Consider the following 21,366-nt stretch of genomic DNA (forward strand, 5'->3'; position numbering starts at 1 on the left):
TCGCACACGTTTTGTCTCGAGGGCAAACAACGCCACTCTTGCTTGTCAGCGTTCGCTCTCGGCGACGCTCCTCAGAGGAGGGTGAGTTAATTAGCCGGCGATTTGAGCCTCAGTGTGAACCAACCGGCTTCTTCTGTTAACAGTGTGACAAATTACCCAGCCACTGGGTGTAATGTACTGCACTATCTCGCCATTAGGACGCGCTTAATTCTATTTAATGGGCCGTTTAAGTGGGCTGTATCCTTTTCTCCCGATCACGCTCATCTGTCTGCGGATGTATCAAGCAGCCAAGTGTAGGAAGCCCCTGTTGTGTTTAATTAAAATGCATTAAAAGCACATCCAAATGGAATGTTTTACTGCATTAAAAAAAAAGAAGAAAAAAAGAGTTGTTGGTCGGAACCATCTTGTTGTGCTACCATCCGGACCATAGGGGGCAGTGTCTCCCCAGGTTAGGCAGGCACCGCTCGCTGCCTCCAGAGTGTTTGCTGGAACTTTGCTGCTCTGTCGTGTAAAAGTGTAAAAACAGGGTATTTTCGCATTGGAGCTCCGCTTACGACTGCACAACCGTGTCGGGGTTCCCTTGTTAGAGTGGCTGGTTTGCTTTAGTGGGTGACCAGACATCAATTAAACTTGTGAGCTGTGTGAGGAAACGACTGAGTCCGAACCTCCTGGTGGAATTGGTTCTAAGAGTTGGTATCTCGAGAGAGAGAGAGAGAGAGAGAGAGAGAGAGAGAGAGAGAGAGAGAGAGAGAGAGAGAGAGAGAGAGAGAGAAACTCGATCGCAGCCAAAAATGCGGCAAGCATTGTCATCAGGAGGCACGTGAAGCAGCACAAGATTTCCTTGTGGCGCTAATTAAGTGCTCATTAGCTCTGATGTACGGCCCAAATGATGTCCGCAGCGAGGAGGTTACGCAGTTTCTGCAGATCCATTTTTTTTTTATATTTAAAAAAAAAAAAGAGATTTCCTCATCCCGTGAGAAATCAAGGGACACTCCTCCCTTGGCTCGCAAATACCAATGCAATAAATTGTGACCAGCACGTCGGGTGACAACCCTAACGACCCTGAAGATTCTGGCTTTGGGTTCAAACAATGCAATTGGGCAATGGGGAAAACTTGCGAGTCTGCCAACTGATTTGGACTCCAACACGCAGATTAGCGGTGTAAAAAAACGCCCACAGCTTCCTCCCCAGGGGGAGCACTTGTGCTTCTTGTTAACCCGGGCTTTGTTGCTATGGTAACTGTTAGCAGCAACTGAAGCTCGTGAGCGCCCTCCAGTAAGATGTGCCCAGAGTTGGACTTTCTGCTCGACTGATTACGTTACATTGCGGGGGCAACAAACAAGTTAGATTGCTTGCTGCGCTGTCCTGTTTTACCGCTAACCTCCTTTTTTTTCCTTCTTATTTGTCCTGTAAGTTTATGCCTTTGGACTTTGGGGGCTGTTGGTCCTCTTCCAGAACAGCTACAGTAGCCTAGTTAAGGTGTCACTGGGGTATATGACACGCAGAGGTAATTTCACTTCCAAAGGCTTTACTCCGGGTGTGATCGTCGGAGGTTTAGTGCAACTAGTTGTAGTCGTAGACTGACCACTACATGGGTTCAGTCACGAAGGTCAGGCTCTCCAGGGACACTCTGAACTGTTTTTCACAGTTTTTGTATCAGGTTTGGAGGTTTGGCTAGGCTGCTGCTTCAGCAAATTTCAGCAAATTGACTTCTGAGTGTGTTTTTCTGCTCAGCCGCAGGACGTTTCCTCTCTCCGCATTCCTCAACATCGGGTTTGTTTGACTTATTGGACTTTATTCCAGCCATCGAGCTGGAGTCGACACACTTCAGTCTTCATCGGATTAATAATCCCAAACCAGCGAGTCCAGGAGCCCAGACGTCGAACGCACATCGTCCTCGTCAAAACTGCAGCCTGGCAGCTGGGGCTTGGCAGCGTTTATCCTGGACAAATTGAACGCCCGTCGATGGATCGTCATAAAACGCAAACGAAACACGTAAGGAGAAATTAAAACGCTGTCACACCCGCATCTCATGCAGCTTTTGAAGATCCTGAGGAATCAAAAGCTTGTTTTATTTGACTTGTCGGTGCAGAAAAAAAAAAAAGAAAAGAAAAAGTGCAGCGGGGATGTTTGCACGCCGGCACACAGGTATCAGCCCAATCCTGCCTCGACAAGACAAACACATGGGTGGCTGGCTGCAGATTAGAGCTAATCAGGCCAGTCTTGAGTCAGCACGCCAGGTCGGTCGGTTCGGCCCGGCTGGATTCAAACGAGGTGCCGACTCGTAGGTGCTGCGTGTGCACTGCTGGGTTAAAGCCACCAGAACTAAGATGCTCTAACAACTTCAACCTTCACTTTTCCATTTTCTTCTCCCCACCCTCCTGCTCTTCGTTACTCTGTTCCAGGCACCGGATTAACCGGGCCAACTTCTCCGGCCAAACGAAGGATCGGCGCCGAGCCTCGTTAACTCCCAAACAAACATCTCTTAAAAACTCACGCGGAGGCGGAGGTGTTTACTCTTCTGCGGTGGAGCCCGAGCTCAGCACACCGCCGGTTTACAAACACATGACCTTGGGAAGCTAATTAATCTGCTTTGCATATTTACAGCTTTTTTTTTTTTCTATTTTCCCCGTCGTTGAGTGATCCCAGAGGGGACGGGAGGCAAACAGCCGTAGCTTACATGTTCCGTCACCCATGGAAACACAACGAGATCCGTGTGTGTGTTCATCACTCCGCCATCTAACAACCTCCAGCGTGAGAAACAATGAAGTTGCTGTCAGCTTTGATTTCAGACCAACCTCTAATGTCATCAACGTTTAGCCCGACAACACATAATGAAATGAAAGCTTCAATTAACATATATACAGTATATATATATAAATATATATGCAGTGTATAAAATGCGTGTGAAAATCAAATGGTAGCTTTTCTGTTTTCCTGCCTCGACGATGATGATAGCGGCTCGTCAACTCCTCGCCACCCTCCACCTCCTCAAAGAGGGCTTGGATGCTCCTCTCGCCGCCGGAGGTCGGTGGCCGCCGTGAGGCGTTTCAAAGAGGCGGCGAGGCAGCGAGTGGATGCTGCAGGAGCCGCGAGCACACAGATTAGTGTAAACAGATCAATGGCTCGGCTCCGTGTCTCCTTTCTGACAGACTTCAGTGGGGAAGCTGGTTCTTGACGGTTGGTGGTCCCCGCTGGCTGCGGATTTGTTGGCCCAGAGGGAGGCCAGTGTTTTCACAGCTAGTAAGCTTCTCAAAGTCGGGGTGTAAGTCGGGAAAAACACGTTTTGATCCTAAACACTAAACGCTTTAAAAAAAAAACCCAAAAAAACCCTTTGGTCGGCAAACGGAGAGGAATCGCTGCAGCTGGGCGACCAAAACAAGCTCACGTTTTTGCTTTTTGTGCTTTTTGTTTTTTGAGACACATCTATCTATATCTCAAATGTAAGTTCTGTTTTTCGTGACTTCCATTGAAAGTGGCAAAAATGAGGAACTAGTTTGAGTATTTTCGCAGGAGGTTGTGCGACGGTGTAAACTCTTGGCCCCGACGTAGATTTTATTCTATCGCCAGGACACGATGATCGCAGGGAGAAGCTCCACTGGCAGACAAGTGCTGTTGTTCACTGTGAGAAGATCTAGCCAGAATCACTATAACTATCATTATAATATGACAAGCAATACACACTTATTACATGACAGTCAAGGGGAGTCTGACGCCGCCGCCTTGCGATCAAAGTGTGGTGGAGACGGAGGCTGAGTGTCATCAACGTTGATCTTTGAAACCAGCGGGAAGCCGAGCGGCGCCTCCTGCCTGCCGACTTGCGCGCACGGCGGTTGCTATGCAACAGCCACAGCCGTTGCTTCAGCTAGCATTGCCCTCGCTAGCGCCGGCCTCTTTGCGTTCTCTCGCTTTCTCGGCAAAAATCGAAAAGGCAGGGTGACCTTGAGGCGACCTTGAGGCGACCTTGTGTTGGTTGCCATGCAACGAGCTGATCCCAGCCGACCCGACCCCGTGTTTTCGTTCCATCACAGATGTTGCATTGTGTAAGAAATGCAAAGATGATGAGAAGATGTTTTTCCCTTCGGAAACTCAGCGTATGTGTGTGTGTACTGCATATGTGTTTGTTGACCAGTAGGGGGCGACTTAGCAGCTCAGCAGCACCGACACAAGCCGGATTATCAGGACACGACGGGATTCTGCTCAGTGGGTGAGCGGTGCCGGAGTGCCGGAGCACTCAAAGGCCGATTTTCACACTCGAGATGAATAATTTGATGATTCCGTTCTGGGATGTTATCTAACGGTGAGTCCGTGCTGAGTCATGTGCTCGTGTCTGTTTGGGAAGCGAGGACGAGGCAGCAGAGTGGCAAACACACGGCAAACAAAGCAAGACTTTTATTCACACACCAGCAGATGACGGCGCGCACCGAGGCTGGTTTCTGTTTGTTTATGCACGCGCCTGGGTGGAGCGCACATGCAGCGAGCGGTCTCAGACTCTTCTGTCTGTCCAGTGCTCGGGGTTAGTATGTGATTCTAGGTAAGACACACGCACACGCACACACACACAAACACGCAAACGCGCAAAGAGTTTACGAAAAGAAAGACGATACAACGTAACATTTTTAAGTGGCGTTGTCGTAAAGACAGCGGCGACCGAGACCAAGACATCATTAAGACTAGAAAGTATCGAGATGGAGACCAAGACCTCCACCCTGCCCCCTAGGAATAAAGGCCCAGGGCGTCACTCTGGGTGTCACCAACAGAGTGTAAAACAGCAGCAGCTGGATTCTTTTCTGTTATTATCGTGTCATTACAGAGGTTGGCTGAGTCTCCACTGGTCTTGTTTGAAAATCCCCAGTCCGTCCAGTCCAAGTCTGAGACGAGACCCTTAAAAAAGTGGTCTGGAGACCAAGACCAAGCGTCACAGGACGACAACATTATTGTTAAGCTCCTGGATAAATTCTATATTACATGTAATACTTAATTACTTAGAAATATTGTTATTATTATGATACTCCTCCAGAAAAAATGACGTTGTCACGGAAACAGGAGAATCCACGGCAAGGTCACGACTCTGAGTGGAGCTGTGACTTCCTGGACCCGAGACAATGAGAGCTGGTCCGGACTTAAACGTGTGTCACCCTTGATGAAGACACACCTCCCGACCCCGCCTCAAACCCCCTCACTTCCTCCCCACTCCGACCGCCACCTCTGGTCCATTCAATCCGCCGCTTGCCACGGACGGAGGTTCCTTTTCAAATGCTAATTCCCCCCAGAGCGAGTGGCGGGCGACGGATCGATGGCATCGAGCGGCGGAACCCATCGGGAGCTAAAAGGAGCGGCTGCACTCGCCGTCTTTCTCTCTCACCCAGCGGGGTGCAGGCGGGCGGGCGAGCGGTCGATGTCGCCGCGGCGGGTCCGGGCGCCTGGTCGAGCGCCGAGCCACCTGCGGGAGACGCTGGACCAATTAGAGCGCTCCCAGCCCGGCTCGCCACCTCACGGGCGGAATCTCGAGCAAACCTCCCCTCAGAGCCACTAACGATCGGTCGATCAATCAGTCGATCAATCAGGTGACATCACGACTGAGTGCTTTCTAATGATGTCACTCTCCACAGGACACACACACAAAAAAAACCCCAAGCGTGCTCCCCCCCCTCCCCATGATTCTTCTCGAGTCTCGCTGTAATCACAACGCCTCCTGCACCTTTGATCCGGACCAGACCAGTTCTGGATCCCGTGACTTTATTTTCCATCAAACACACTGAATTATTCACGAGCTCCGTCCTCCGCCGCCACGCTCCCGTCTCACCACCAAATTGTTGTGCCGCCTTTAATTTTTCTCTACGCCGCCAAACAAAGAGGTTTGACCTCGGCGCCGCCGCTTATGAATCTCATCATTTGCTCTCCATGCCGCTGCCGCCGTCGCCGTCGCCGTCGTAGCCAACTGATGGGAGGAGGCGGCTTATTTTCTCAGAGGTCGCCTCGCTGACTTGCACGCCCACCAAGGTCATCTGGTCTCAAACGTTGGACTCGGCCACGGAGTGAATTTCCCCCTCCTAGCTGGACTGGACTCTCACTGCGGTCCGATCGATACTCGCGGCAGAGAACGAGAGACTCTGAGACTCTGCGATGTGATTGGACGGATGTCTAAGAGAGGTTTTTTTTATTTTATTTTTTTATTTTCCTTTGTCATTTTTATTTGTTTATAGAAAAGGAACGTTAAAGTTAAAGTAATTGTCACATCCCAAAGGATGTGGAATTTGTTCTCCACCCATCATCCCCTGAAATGCAGTCTCCGGTATGACCCAGCCAGGGATCGAACCCACCACAGTCTCAGAGCGGACACTCTACCACTAGACCACTGACCTGGCAACGTTTCAATGTCATTCGTTTCTTGGTCCAATATCTGAAAACACCAGCTGTCTGTCACAAGTAGCCAATCAGAGCTCGTCCTCAGATTTCAGGAAAAATTCTCATTTCCTTCAATGGGAGAACAATCTGTGCAGCCATGTTTTACAAACTGATGATTTTCTGCAGGGGTTTAATTTTCTCAACATACTGCCGTCGCCTCCCACACTCGTATTGTCACCACCGCACCTCTCTTGAAGCTCCTCCCCCTCCTCCTGCAGCAGCGACGCCGATTGGTTTGACAGTTTCGGCCTTGAAGCTCGGCCCAGACTCCTCGGCTGTGAGGTCATCAGGTCCGTCTGGGGTCAAACAGGAGGGGCGGCCACGGGGCTGGACAGGCTGTTCTGGACCTCCTCCTCACCAGCGACACTGTGCAGAACCTCCAGGGGGAACCGAGGTGTTCCGGGACAGATGGGACCCCGAGTCCCTCTGGCTGGTTTACAGTCGGACATCTCAGGAAAGGCACAACACCCCGAAACCATCTCAGTTGGTTTGTCAGAGAGCTGGAGGGACTTCAGGTCAAGGGCGAATGGAGCGAAGAGAAGATCTTTTTTTTTTTTTGACAGGGATTTTGAAGAAAGAAAGTTGAATCAAAACAAACCGGCGCAGGCACCCAGCAGGATTTCCGTGATAAAGTTTCAGTAAAGATTTACTGAAGCTGTTTCCTGCCAGTCAGAGTGACGGCATTTCAAAGTGTCTCTGTGAGAGTCGGAACCTCCTCAGCAGCTTGTCGGGTCTCGCCGACCACGTTTGGGATGTCGGTCAGCGTGCGGCGCTCTTCGGTAAAGTAGGCTGCTCTGCCGCAGCCTCCCCTGCCCCTCCCTCCAGACTTCGGGGGGGAAATAAATCAGTGCTCCGTCGGGCTCCCACTTTCGTGCGAATCAAGGTCACGCAGCGTCTTTTGGAATCTAGGACAGTTCGCCTCCAGAGACATCCGTCTTGCCCTCAGGCCGCCGGCGTGGCGGAGCGAGCGAGTGACAGGCGAAAGAGAAAACATGTCACCTTCTGCCGGTGAGTCAGTCGTAGGCGGAGCAGGTCGCCAGCAGGGCGGCTCCACCGCCTCCACTTGGGCCTGGTTCCGTGAAAATGTGCTTGAAAAAAGCTTCCCAGTTACGAGGAGGTCAAAGGTCCCCAGTGACATCGTTTGGGGCCAAAGTCGGAGTCAAAGTCGGAGGGGCGGAGTCCTGAGCAGCCAATCGAGGCATCGTCCTGTTGGTGTAATGACCTTAACCCATAAATGCTGGAATTCATGTCAAGGTTCGCCTCCATCATTGCTGATGATTGATGGTTTTTGTTTTTTTTTGCCAAATTGTTGAAAACTTTGGTCGATTTATCTCGAAGGGGAAAAAAATGACCGTGAATCTCCTGGATGAGCAACATGACAGCTCACAGACAGTAAACTCACTCACACGCATGACTTCACCACTGAACAAAAGGCTGGAGGATCAGATTGAAACGGTCCGGTCTGTGAAACGACCAACATCCTCCTTCCATTGTCTTCAAAGCGCTGGAGGCAGCAGCAGCAGCAGCAGCAGCAGCAGCAGCAGCAGCAGCAGCATTAGCAGCAGAGCGTCACATCCATGAAAATCTTCTCTTTATTGTATTTTCAATTTGGCATCAATCCATCATGGCGATGGCCGCTCTCCCAATAGCGGCGACAGAACGGATTCCATTTACACGCAGATGATGCCGTTGTTTTGGTTTTTTTTCACTGCATTTTTTTTCTTTTTTTTATCCCCTGCAGGCACTTGAGGAGCAGAAGGAGGAGTGACGCCGTTATCCCAGGACTGAATTGTTTGTTGTGATTAATGAGGGTGTTTGCAGCGGGGATATTAATTCATCAGTCCGGCAGGAGGCTCCCACTGTAATGGAAGATGGTTTCCGTGGGACGTGAACCTCATAAAAAGAGAGTTTCTTTTTTCTCCTTCCCGGCGCCGGCAGTGACTCCGTCACCAGAGGAGGAGGAGAAGGAGGAGGAGGAGGAGGAGGAGGAGGAGGTCGGATGCCGTCTTTGTTTCGGCAAAAGTTTCCAGCAGTTCAAAGTGTAGCGTAAAGTGTTCTCCCCACTGATGGGGATATTTTCCGAGACATCTGAGGAGGGACTTTTAATCACCTCTTCCGGCTAATTGTCGCAATTATCATCATCGTTTGGCGGTTCAAAGTCTCCAAAAACCTGCGACTGTGGTCGGAGCAGCTGAGGCGTGAACGGAGCAGTCGGAGCAGTCGGGGCTCGTCGGTCCGCCGCCGCTTCGCTAGGCCTCACTGCGGAATTAGTCGAATCGCACGGGCGTCACGGCTTATTGGCCGTTCGGAATCGCCGCTTCGTAACCATTCATGTCCTAATTTTTAGAGGGTTATAAAAGCAGTAAAGTGCTCGCTCGCTCTGATGTGGAGCTCGCTAACGAGTTTGTGCTAAAGGGTCATTCAGATCATTTTTTTTTTTTCCCTCCAAAATGCTGGCGCTTCATTACCCCTCTCGCGCGCCCCCCCCCTACACACACACAAAGGAACCATTAGCTGTAATGGCAGAGACCAAAGACAAACTCAGTGATGGACTGAGGCCAGTTTGACGGTGGTGAAGTCAGGTTCAAGGTGATTGCTGCACTTTGCCGACGCGTCACACCGGCGTCACTCGCGACTGTCGCTCCTGTTTGCGGCGGTCAGTTTCTCCCTAGCTGCGATTTGAAGTTTGAAGTTTTGTTTTTTCATGTATCACAGAGCCAGCGCGACTCGCAGACCCGACATACCAGCTTAGTCTCAAAACCCTCGAAATTGTTTGTGCTCGCTAGCTAGCTCAGTTAGCCACGCGGAGGAGGGATAGCATAGCATAGCAAGATCCCCTGAGGTCCCCCCCTGCAGGCAAAACTGTTGCTGTCAAGACAGTCAGTGCTTTTCAGTGCGGTCGAGCAAAAATCAAACATCCTGCAGATTCCCTCCGGTCCCGAACTTCCGTTTGGATCCCAGGACACTGAGACCGCTAAAAAACACCTCAGAAGGAAGGAAACAGAAAAAAAACAAAAAATCTGAACTTTCTGATTGTCTGCTGCCATCATCGATCCTGCTGGATTTTCCTCTTTAGCCGTACTTACACGGCCCCAATAAAAAAAAAATGTTTCTTCATTCATGGCTTTCCATTCCGGTGCAGAAACACTCGCGGCCGCTCCAGCAGACAGCTCGACTATTGACTGCTTTCATTTAAGCGGCGCTGTGGCTGTATGTCAGTGGGATCAATACCAGCCGCCTCACACACAACAATACACCGTGTGAGTGTGTGCCTGTGCACTACAATGAAACTGCCTCGGCTATTAGCCGCATTCATCATGGGACCACCGGACGATGGGGACCCTCCCCCCCCCCTGGTGCTGTGGTCACCGGTGAAAAGCTCTGTGTTTACACTCCTGGGTTCCTCAAACACTCTCTCTTGCTCTCTATTAACTCTCGGCATTTGAACACAACAATGCCCACTTTGCTGCAACTAGGCGCTCGGTCAACCGTGAATAACCAGCGGATGTCCGATTCCTGCTCCGTCTGCTGGAATTGGGGCTGAGATGTGGCTTTCTGCTCTGGTTTTGTCCTGGACGGCAGAGGAAACCGGCCTCCCACCTTCGTCTCTTTATTGACTCCGACACCGTGCTTTGGCAAGACATTGTTGAGATTTCGAGGGTGGGCGGAGCTCAACTAAACTGTGTCCAAAAGCCTTTAGCGTATTTAGTTCTGGCAGCTTCCTGTTTCTCTCACGGCTGAACCCTGCTTGTAGCTCCGCCTTCTTATCCTCAACAAAACGAGTTGTTTGGTGTTGTTGAACTGTGCCAGACAAGGAAATACTAGGAAATACAGGTCCGGTCACGGTGTGACGGGCTCCGAGACGGAACTCTGAACTGAAGAGGTTTCAATTAAACCGGCTCAATTCAACTAACTAACACCACTCAATTTTTTTTGTCTTTGCCTTCAGCTGAACCTCTGATAAAAAAGAGAACACAATCAATAATTCCGACGTGCACGGCGTTAAACTGCGTCTCTGAATGTCTTCTACCGCCCGGACATCTGCTCTTTGTTGGGCTCGTCAATCCCTCAGAGGAGATCGTATCCGGTCCTGTCTGTCAGACCAGCCGGGGCCTTTTTTCAATCCTGTCGCCTGGAACAAGGCAACAATAGTGTGAAGTGCGAGAGAAGACAGAAAAAAAGTGAAGGCCGATCCCAGAGGATTGTCCTCTTTGAAGAACCGGAAAGGTCAAACATCGGACACAATAGCTCAACACAATTTACGGGCAAATACGGACATTTTCTTCAACACTCGGCCAACACCTTTTTTTTATTTTTCCCTTGACGCTTTGATCGACGATACCGAGGGCAGAGTGTCGCTTTGGCTCGGAATGTAAATACTCTGGCTCGGCGCGTGGCTTTTTTCATCCCTGATGAAGGGGATCATTCGGACTGCGCGCTGAATTAATTTGCCTGATAAGGACACCGCAGCAGCGCAATTAAGTTGTTTTATGGTCAAATGTTTGACCGCTGCTCCTCCGTTTGGGCCACAAGTCCAAATAACCTTGTTCCGCTCTTTCCATCTAAATGCAAATGGACCATTACTGGAGGGCCGATTGTGTGGTCACTGTTGTAATCACAGCGTTTTGTTCTGCCATTGCGGGAAATGTTTTGTCTGCTTGCGTCCTCCGTGAATTTCAAAGAGCCACCGGGTGGTTCCGGGACGTGATGGGAACGGAGGAGCAGTGTGGCCAAAGTTATGGAATTCTCTGTCCGTTTGTGTGTTTGTCAGCAGTGATTGCAATTCAGGCCATACTTCTTGTTTGTAGTTTGTTGCTGAGAGAGAACTTGGAGGTTCCGGTCTCGTGTGGTGGTGTCCCGCAAGGCTGGTTCTCAGACCCGGTGACATACATTGTTAACTTCAGGTTTTTTTTTCCTTTTATAGATTATATACCTAGTAATGTTTGTTTGTTTCTTAATGAAACCTTTCTGTCCGCCTTATATTGAAAACTTTGAGAAAACTTTGTCACAATTTCTGAGATTTTGATGGATGTGGAATTTTTCAGAACCAACCACCTTTTTTTTTTGTTGGAAGAATTGCTGAAAATATAAACATAAACAAATATAAAATATTAAAATTCTATACATATATATGTGTGCAAGTAATGTGTGTGTATGTATATATATATGTCTGAAATATCTGAAATTTGTGTAAAAAAGGCTAAAAAAAACCCCAAACCATCTCTTTTTGGGGAGTTTTTCCCAGCCACTGTCGGATCTTGCTTGCTCCGGGGGCCCGGTTGGTTCTCTCTGATTGTATAAAGCGCTTTGAGACGCCTTTGGTTGTGATTTAGCGCTGTACAAAAGTAAAGTTTATTATTATTATTATTATTTTTGCAGCTGACGCGTGTACGCACTGGAAAATGAATGAATGAAAATTCAGAGGAAACTCGAGTTTAGTTATTTTAGTTCTGCTTTTTCTACAACCTCACTACTGGGAAAAATGAATTCATGAAAACGTTCCTGCTGTTTTGTTCACAGTTCCTCCCAGTATACTACGCTTGTTGAACAACGGTTGAACACGAGTACACTACAAACAGTAAGGACGGAAGTGTTACAGTACCAAGCTGTTTTTTTTTTTTTTGTTTGTTTGTTTGTTTTTGACACAGACGTGCAGCATGAGTTTGCAGGAGGAGGAAAACCTTTCTGCCGGTTGTGTCCCAGAATCACATGACACAGCTCAGGAGATATTTTTGGGACGCGAACGACGTTCCCAAGTCGTTTAACCTCTAAATCTTCCTGCTGTAATTGCCATTTTAACAGGAGCGGCGTCAGAAATTGGAGCAAAGATAATCAGTGCAAGCAGAAACGAGGTCTTACCTCTGGAAAGTGGGTCTCTGCTTGGTTTCACCGCTGGCTCTCCACCACCCTGAGAACCAGAGTTCAGCTTTTCAGAGCCTCTGAACATGTCTAATGTGCTGTCTTAGTCCTAAAATGATAGAACAGCTGTTAGGGGTTGAGTTTCTCTCTCAGTCTTTCCCTCTGTCACTCTCTCTCCAGCTCATTAGTTAATGGTTTTATTTTTTGTGAAATTGTGACGTTCTGCACGGTAGAGGAACTGTTAGGGGAATGTTTGTTAGCATGATGCCATCAAGGACTACTGATACTGAATATATGAAAGACACTTGGCCTATATGTAATTAAATAGATGTATGCAATACACACAATGTGCTTTAACAGTTTTCAAACATCCCCAAAAAATAATGAAGCAACGGTTGAATTGCATTGTTCCAGTCGGACAAACACACACCTTGAGCTCAGTATTTGTACCACGCCGAGCTGTTGCTGAAAGATCCTCCTGCACGGGCAACCAGAGACGACCACGGGACTGCCAAAAAAAAACAAGAAACACCCAGCCAATCATCACACACACCATTCAAGACATCGTTCAAAAGCAAAAGAGAGCAGATGTCGGTGGCCACCAGGTGAAAATGTTCGGTTAGCACTTTAAGAACTCCCCCTCAAAAACCAACCAACCACAACACAAGTACAGTGAATTGGAAATAAAAAAGATTATTTGTGTTGACATCATTTAATAAAGACCAAGAGTAACAACAAAACAAGTACATCCATCTTACAATCAGTTAAAAAATAAAACTTATTTTGACAATTACCCCCCCCCCTCCCCATTCAGCTGATAAAATGTGAAAGAAGACGAAAAAACCCCAAGACGACATCAGCGCCCAATGACAAACAGCGAGAGTTCCCTTCGAGTGTGACATCCAGAGAGGTGCAGGGATTTTGTTGACGTGAGGAACCCGGACAACGGGAAACTTGAAGAATACAAAGATTTTTATTGGGAAAGCTTCATAGACAACATGTTTACCAACATTTAAGGCCTTTTGGGATCATCGGCGAGGGCTTTTTCCACGTGATGTTAATGGAATGGTGGAACTCTCAGCAAAGGGCCGCCCCAAATTGCTTCTGATTGGGTCAGGGTTAGAACGAGTCTTTGCCAAAGTCCGCTGCAATCAAAAATAATGTGATTTATTCGCATCGTGTAGCCATAGCGAGCTATCTGCTAACACCTGCTTTACAGCACGTCAAGTCCAATCGTGTTGACTCGGGCTCCGCTAAGATTTAAACCAGTACTTCCTGTCAGGTAAAAAAAAAAGATAAATCTTAAACTGTTGGGATTGACTGGGGAGCAAAATGTTTCGATCGCTGACGTGATTATCTCGACATCTTGACATTGACTCACTTCTCGGCACTTGAATCAGAATATTTGATTTTCCTCACACATTTCAATACATTGCTAATTTTAAGCTATCAGTTCGGCATCCCTGACCACTAGACGGTTGCTAAATGATGATTAATAATGTTGCACAGTACATGAATCAACCAAAGCAAATGTGAGACAAAGAGCGACCAGAGCATGATTGTTCAATCACCGGCAGATGTGAGTCCACACGATAAGGCATTGCTTTAATGAAAACATCTGGACAAAACAGTTCACAGTTTTTATTAATGCTTGATTGACTAGCGGCGTGTCCTCTGCGGCGGCAGTGGCGGTGATTGCTTCGGTCAATCAAACGTGACCCTCGCGCAGCCAGCTCCCACACGGAGTACTTGATATGTAGAGATGGAAGCGGCTGGCCATTCACTGCCTGAGCAGAAAGCAACTGAATACGCGAGTCGATAAACGTAAGCTAATCAAGACAGCTAGCCAACTCGTGTATGCAAATTTATTCTATCAGCTACCAACACAGTTTAAGCGCGACGAAGTATCCCCGTACAAATATACCCAAACATTTCTGAAGATGTCTGTGGAAGTAATGTTACCATGGAATCTTACCTAAAAGTTGCTAATTCCTTGAATATTACCTGGGTGAAAAACAGAACGATGCCAAACTGCCAACTTTTTTTTAGTGTGTGTTTTTTTTTCTCGGTTTCTCTGCTATTATGCTGTTGAGCGTAGCCTATTTACAACCATCTACCGTACACAACATAAATAACCGCTGCGCTCGCTACGAAGCCGATATATTGTGGCCAGTAAAACAACCCGGCTAGGAGGAGCAAACCAGGAGATAAACTAATTGTGCTTCTTTAACCCACGGATCCACCTTCATCGCCGAAATGGGACGATAGAAGAGGCACCGACTCAAGTGCTAGTATGTCAGCCAATGAGAATCTCTAAAGCTATAACAAGGACTGAAAATACAAATAGTAAATATAATGTATTCATATGTATTTATAAAGTTGAGATAATTCCTTTCCATTTCCGTGTCCGGTTTAAAAAATATTCTGTGGACGTCGCCAAAAGTTGGACTCGAACGATTCGAGGATTTCCCCTCCATTGCGTGCTAAGCCCTTATGATGCTCTAAGAGAGGAACGTCTTCGCTTTGGAGGGGCCTTGGTACTTGACACCCAAAGTCCAGAGAACACATGAAGCTTTTGCTAAAAAAGCAGGAAGAGGTTGTCCTTGGCAACGGGAGACAGACGAGCTCTGCCGAGGGACACCCGGAGGGTCCTGTTGGGACGTAATCCCTCGGGGCGAAGCTCCGCTGGGTGCTAGACTGTCACCTCGTTCTTGCTGGCAGTGCGGTATGTGTGGTGGCCCGAAACGTACTGCAGGTGGTCCACCGTGTGTGTCCGTCGTGAGGCAAAGGCCTGGCGTTTGGATGCGCCGCCCTGGTGGTTGACCGTCAGCGTGTTGTAGGAGTCGTTACAGGCACTGGGCTGTGAGTGCATCTTGGTCACCTTGTGGCGGTCCATGACCGGCGTGACGGGCATCAGCATGTCGGCATGGGACATGGCCCGGGCCATGGCCTTCTCCCGGAACTTGTCGCGCCTCATGGCCGGAGACAACAGCAAGGGATCCTGGGAGTGGAGGCGGTCAGCCGACAGCAGCTGCTCGTCCGACAGGTGGCGGCTGCTGCTGTAGGCGTTGGCCGCCATGGCGCCGTAGGAGGACAGGCCGTAGTCCCCGCGGCGCGGCGTCCTGGGAGGGGACAGGACGTGGTCCTGGGACATGGCCCGCTGGACCCGACGTGGTCGCTGGCGCTGCTGGTGGTGCTGGTAGTGGGATTCGTCACTCAGTTTGACCATGTGGGTGGGTCCCTGGCTGATGTAGTCCGGATGGAGATGTTTCCTGGGGTAGTAGTCGTCCAAGTCCTTATCACCTGGTGGGAACCAGGAGACACAAAGAGTAAGAGACAACACCCGAGACCAGAGGGGGCGCTAGACTGTCCAATTGTCTTTGTAGACTAAGAGTATGAGTAAGACATTGTTTATTAAAACTCTACATTTTGGTGGTGCTGGTGGAGAATCGCGTTAAAGTCCCGGCAAGGTTTCGTCGACTCGCCCTACTTTGCCCAGGTCTGGTCTAGAGGGCATCACGTTGCGGGACACCCAAACTGGGCGTGCCAGGGCGGATAACAAGCGCTTTAGTTCCAGGAAGAGCTTGGTTCCTCCTGGACTGGGGGTGACAGTCAAGTCGTGTTTGGCCGTTATCTCTGCTGCCGGTGTGTGGCCACAGGGGGGCGCTAGCACAGAAGGTCTCTCATTAAGGCCTGTGGCTGAGGGACTTGTTACGCCGGTGGCAGCTCATAACCGGAGGTCAAACGGCCGCCTCAGGACCGTCCTGTGCTGTTAACGAGCGGCGTAAGAGGGAAGGCGGGACTTGTTTGTCTCACCAGCTCGGTGCTCGGGGAAGACGGAAGGTCACCTCGTATGCACGTACGCTCTTGCATTTTCGATGAGGCAAACCCAACTGGGGCCCCTTTGCGATGTGCTGCAACTCTTCCCCCCCGAGGACTCACCGTCGGCTGTGACATTACGGGAGGGAAAATGTCAACGAGGCTCGACCAGAGGGCGCTGAGCGCCACGGCAGAGACGGACACGATGCGACTCTATTAACGGATCAAAGCCAAAAACATTGCAGAGCTGAATGTGAATGTCGGAAATGTGCCCGTACAACTGCTGAGATTAAAAACAAGCAGACGACCTCCTCCGTCACTCTGTGGGTTTCAATTTAACTGAAGGAGCAGCGAAGTCCATTCAAAGTTAGTTTTGAAAAAAAATAAATTGGAATTATAGCTGGGAAACGGAAAAAACAACAACAAAAATTCGGATTTCTTTCCCTTTCATTTTCCACTCTGAACTCGGTATGAGTATTCGTCAAACACAAATCTGCAGTTAGCCCTCTGTTTGCAGCCTCCTGCTGAAAAGTGCCTCTTGGCTGGACCTCCCAAACGACGAAACGAAGCGGTCTCCGAAGGGGGAGGAGCCAACGAAACAGAACTCTCACGCGTTGCGGCAGCACACACTCTTCCTGCAAAGTGGGCCAGTCGGGAAAAAGTAAAGGCTGCACTTTCCACCGACCGGCTCTGATTGTCGGTGGCTGACGTGGGACTTGAACTGACAAAAGGGAAAATTGGGCTTGAGCGAAGACGCGGCTTCAGTTCACCTCCGGGGGGAGCCGGCACGGCCGCCGGAGTTCATCTCCGCCTCCTGCGAACCTGTTTACGGGCAGATTTAAGACTCGGCTCGTTTCACTCGTCGCACTTTAAAGTGGCTGAAACGAGTCAATGACTTTCGCAGCATTTTCTCTCTCTCTCTCTCTCTCTCTCTCTCTCTCTCTCTCTCTCTCTCTCTCTTTTTTTTTACTATCCACATGATTACAAGAGGCTAACGGGTCCCAAACGTGCGCTGCAGCGACAAAAAGGCAGTAAATTGCTGACGGCGGCTAATTAACCCGGCCCACTCAACCAGATTAGCTCCAGTTTTTTTTGCTTTTTTTGTTGGCGTGTCAGCTATTGATCCTCCACAGTCACAGAAGTGGCCAAAACCTTTGGGATTTTTGGAGTTTAAACCCGACTTCATTTTGATGAATTACAGTCTCGCGTTGGGGATCCCGCAGAGAAATCGACACCCACGCCAGAAGAAAAGAGGCTGTTGGGTTTTTGTTAACCTGCACATTTTCCTGTTGTTATGTGTCCCTGGGAGTTCCCTCCCCTCCCGACTGCAGGGGTTGACAAACTCCGCCAGGCCTCGTGTCGACAAACTGCAAAGATTTTCTTTGTAGTCTGTACAAAAAGCAGCCGACGGCACGATCGGAGCGGGCGGAGGCCCTCGAGAAGCGGGAGGAACGCAGTTTGGTTGGCGCCGGCATTTACCTCCATTTAGCATTTGTCAAACGAGGCGTTTGCAAGAGGCACTCGGGTGTTTTTCACTGCAGATTTCACCAAAGGCAGACTCCCCTCAAAGCGGCCTGGCTGAGAAAACGAGTCAGTAAATCTACACACATTTTGCCTATGAGCCCTGTTTCTGCATTCTTGTTTTGAAGACAAATGTATGTAAGTGGGTCCAGAAACTTTCCTCTGCCAGACGATGTAATGGTGAAGAATGTCTGAGCGGCGAAACTTGCACAGCTCGTCTCTATATATATGTATCTATATATATATATATATATATATAAAAAAAGACGTCCGTGTTTGTCACATTCAGCGGCGGTAATGAGCTGCCGCTTCGCTCGGACGTCGCAGCCTCGTCTCGTTGACGCGCTGCAGCCGGTCGGCCGTGGGAAAGAATACCAAAACAGCTGCTACGGTGTCGTTAGTAGACGTTAGCCAGCAGACGGCAGCTGCCGATGGAGCCCAAATTAAAGTCAGATGGCCGGCGCGGCGCGTGTCAAGGAGTTTATTTCCCTAAAAAGCCTGTGAGAGGTGATGTGCCTGATGGAGCGCAGAACATCTGGAGGAGCTCATCACCCTGCACTTCCCAGTAATGGACCATGAGGGTCTTTTTTTTTTTGTTTTTTTGTTAATCGGGTCAGCTAAGCAGAACGTGTGCTCCTTTTTTCGGGGGCCAAAAAAGAATGAGAGGGGTGAAGGGTGGAAGGAAGGAAGGAAGGAAGAAAAGGCGAGCGAAGGATAGAAGGAATGAAGGAAATGGAAAAAAAAAGAAAAAGAGGGAAGGAGGGAATTAAAGGAAGAACACGGGAGGGAAGGAAAGGAGAAAGAAATTGAGGAAGGAGGAGGAGGAGGGGAAGAATGCAAACACACACACACACACACACACACACACACTGACACACTCACAGCCCTTTCGCACTTTAAATTGCACTTTATATTTTATCTTATCCTATTTATTACATTTTTTTTTATCCTTTTCTTCTTATTGTTATATTTCATTGGCGGTGGCGTTGTTGCTATTGGCACACAAACATTGACACATTGACATCTGTCTTGTGTTTCTACTGCTGCTGTAACAACATGAATTTCCCCCTTGGGGGATCAATAAAGTTTCATTCTATTCAAGTCAAAGACAGAAGAAAGTAAAGTGGAGAAGGAAGGACAATGGAAAGGAAGGAAGGAAGGAAGGAAGGAAGGAAGGAAGAACTTACTGAGGTCCGACTTGAGGGCGAGCTCGTAGGAGGGTGGCAGGTGGCTGAGGTTCTGGAAGGATCTGGACAGCGACACGTCGTAGGGCTCAGTGGCCGACGTCAGGATGTTGTTCCCTCGCTGATGCCTCCCTTAGGGGTGGGGGACATAAGCGTGTTAACTACCAGCGCAACCTGCAGGTTCCATGTAGCGTGTGCGGCTAGGCTAACAGGAGCCTGGTTGAGTTGAGTTAGCATGGGCGAGCTGAGCGCTAAAGCCGTGTGTCTGGGAGCTCCTTTATCTCAGCCTGCGAGGCTCCTGCCTCCCGCCGCAGACACCTGCAGCTTCAGTATTTGGGACGGCCAGTCAGGGGTCAAGAGGCCCCAGAGGGGGGGGGCGCTCCTGCGCTGGATTTTAAAAATAGGATGGCGGAGGCAACCGCTGCGGCGAGGCGGGCGGAGACGCACACACACACACACACAGCAGCCAGGAACATATGGCGTGTCTGAGTGTGTACAGGTGTGTGTGTGTGTGTGTGTGTGTGTGTGTGTGTGATGAACTGAAAAATAAACAGTGCGATGGAAAAGACTTTGACAGACCAAAGGTCACCGATTGTAAATGCAGCAGCGTGAAGAACATGACTGGAGAAAGGCAGCATGATCTGAGGAGATACTCCAGACATTTGAAAGAGAAGATAAAAAAAAAAAAAGTGACAGAAGAGAAAGAAAAGGTGACACTCTGCACAAACGCTTCGTCTGTTCGAGTCGGAAACAGAAGGAATCAAGGGGGACGGCGTTCCCGGCGGGAGCCAATCAAAAAAGCAGGAGTTGAACCGGGGGAGAAAAAAAGTCTCTTCACTCGCTGCCGAGTGGCTGCTGAGCCGAGGAGCTTCCAGGCTAAAGAGTTTTTCACCCGCCGCCCAAAAGCGTTGTTGAAATCCATTTCCACCCCCCATCCCCCCCCCACCGAGCGAAGGCACAGCGGCGGCTCTCAGTGGATTTAAGAGAAGTTTGCACGCCGACGACCTCTTTCGCTCCCGGGGGGGGGGGGGAGCCTGAAAAAAGCCGCAGTAATAACCGGCTGAGAGCCGCGGCGCTGCCGTCATGGAACAAAAACAGGAAGGGAAAGAAAGAAAATCGCATTTAGAGAAGCACAGTAACGGTAATTTGGGTATTTCAATAACTCCACTTTGATCCTCCTGATAATCAGACGTTTTCTTCTCCGCCTCTTTATTTATTCCCCTCTTTATTTCATCGACTCCTCGGATTTTAATTTCCCGGCCAAAAGATTTGCTCTTTGTCCTTGAAATTGATAAGGTTGCGTCTCTGGAATTTGTTTGTCAGGCATTCGTTCAGAGCTGCGTCTCGCTGCAGAGTCAAGTCAGGTCGCTCGGCTTCGCTTGGTTTTTTGTGGGTTTTTTTTTTTTGTTGTTGTTGAGGTGGAAGACAGTTTTTGCAAGACGACGGAGAGAGTTTGTGTTTCTGCAGTCTCACCGTGCTTGGGAGTGAGCGCCGTCAGGTCCAGGTGGCTGTGCTGGAAGTCCAGCTGGTGGTTTCCTGCAACGACAACACGCTCGGACTCAAACACCTTGTTTAGCCTGAAACGGTCGAGTGTCCCGAGTCACCTTGATAGTTTCATCATCATCATCATCATCATCATCAAAACCACTTTTCTGGAAATGGAAAGTACCGATGTGTGTGAAGCGCCGCCGAGGTGCAATCGAGACCGAGTCGAAACACATCTGGTCTGCCGGTCACATGACCCAGAGAGATAAACTCCTACGGCTGCACTTTGGAGCTTTTCCACCTTAAAATGCTGCTGCGACTTCTAACAAGGAGCCTGGAGCAACACAGCGCCACCAGCTGGCCTGGAGGAGAATCATACGGTTCCCTGATGGAAGGTTACCGGCCCAGTCTGGAGCCAAGCTCCACTTTCTTCTTCTTCTCTTTCATTGACTTTGCTCTCTTTGGCGCCCTCTGCTGTCGTGAACCATACAGTGTTTGGTGCTATAGCCTGCGAGCTAGCAAGCTAGTTAGCTTTTTCTGACCAACAAGAGGTGCTGATGTTGGTACAGGCAAGCAGAGGAACAGAATCCTCTACTCGGCCAGCGGGGGGCACTGTGTCGGGGCAAGCGGTGTCGTTCTCCTTGGGACGAGTCGTAGTAAAAGTGTTTTTTAAAGCAGAGCGATCATGTGACTGGAATCTCCTCCTCCTCCTCCTGCTGGCAAACAAGGGAGATAAAAAAGATTTTTAAAAAAAGACTCTTTTTGACATTTCAACAGAGAACAAAAAGACTTTTTGAGTTGAGGAAAGTGTTTCCAGAGAGTCGTCGGCTCCCCCGCCGGGCCGCCGTCACTGTTTGCTCTTTACTCAGACATTTTGATTTGTTCACTGCATCTCCAGCGAGCGGTTTAAGGAAAGACAGATTAAAAAAAACCTCCCGTCACCGCTCAGTTGGGACTGCGAGCGTGCAGCCGCTTCGCTGGCGTGATTGATGAACTGCTGCTTTTTTAAACAGGCACGATCACAGCGGCGGCGGCGGCGGTGGCGTGTTTGTGGATGCGGTTAAAGAGTCATCGGAGCAGAAACAGCGAT

At 49.3% G+C, this 21,366-nt stretch overlaps 1 protein-coding gene across 1 annotated transcript in view; it reads right to left on the reverse strand.

Moving 5' to 3' along the window:
• Positions 1-13,529: 13,529 nt before the first annotated feature.
• Positions 13,530-21,366, reverse strand: part of shisa6 (shisa family member 6) — a 32,704-nt gene continuing 24,867 nt past the window's right edge. The window contains exons 6-8 of the mRNA XM_076015782.1: positions 20,265-20,327; positions 18,795-18,923; positions 13,530-15,570 (exon numbers count right to left, since the gene is read on the reverse strand). Of these exons, the coding sequence (XP_075871897.1) occupies positions 14,960-15,570; positions 18,795-18,923; positions 20,265-20,327 (803 nt within the window). The 3' untranslated portion in view covers positions 13,530-14,959. The remainder of the gene's footprint in view (positions 15,571-18,794; positions 18,924-20,264; positions 20,328-21,366) is intronic.

The sequence above is a fragment of the Nelusetta ayraudi genome, unplaced genomic scaffold (assembly GCF_046127955.1).
Source record: "Nelusetta ayraudi isolate G7.1 ecotype Tasmania unplaced genomic scaffold, CSIRO-AGI_Nayr_v1 ptg000195l, whole genome shotgun sequence".
Taxonomy (NCBI): domain Eukaryota; kingdom Metazoa; phylum Chordata; class Actinopteri; order Tetraodontiformes; family Monacanthidae; genus Nelusetta; species Nelusetta ayraudi.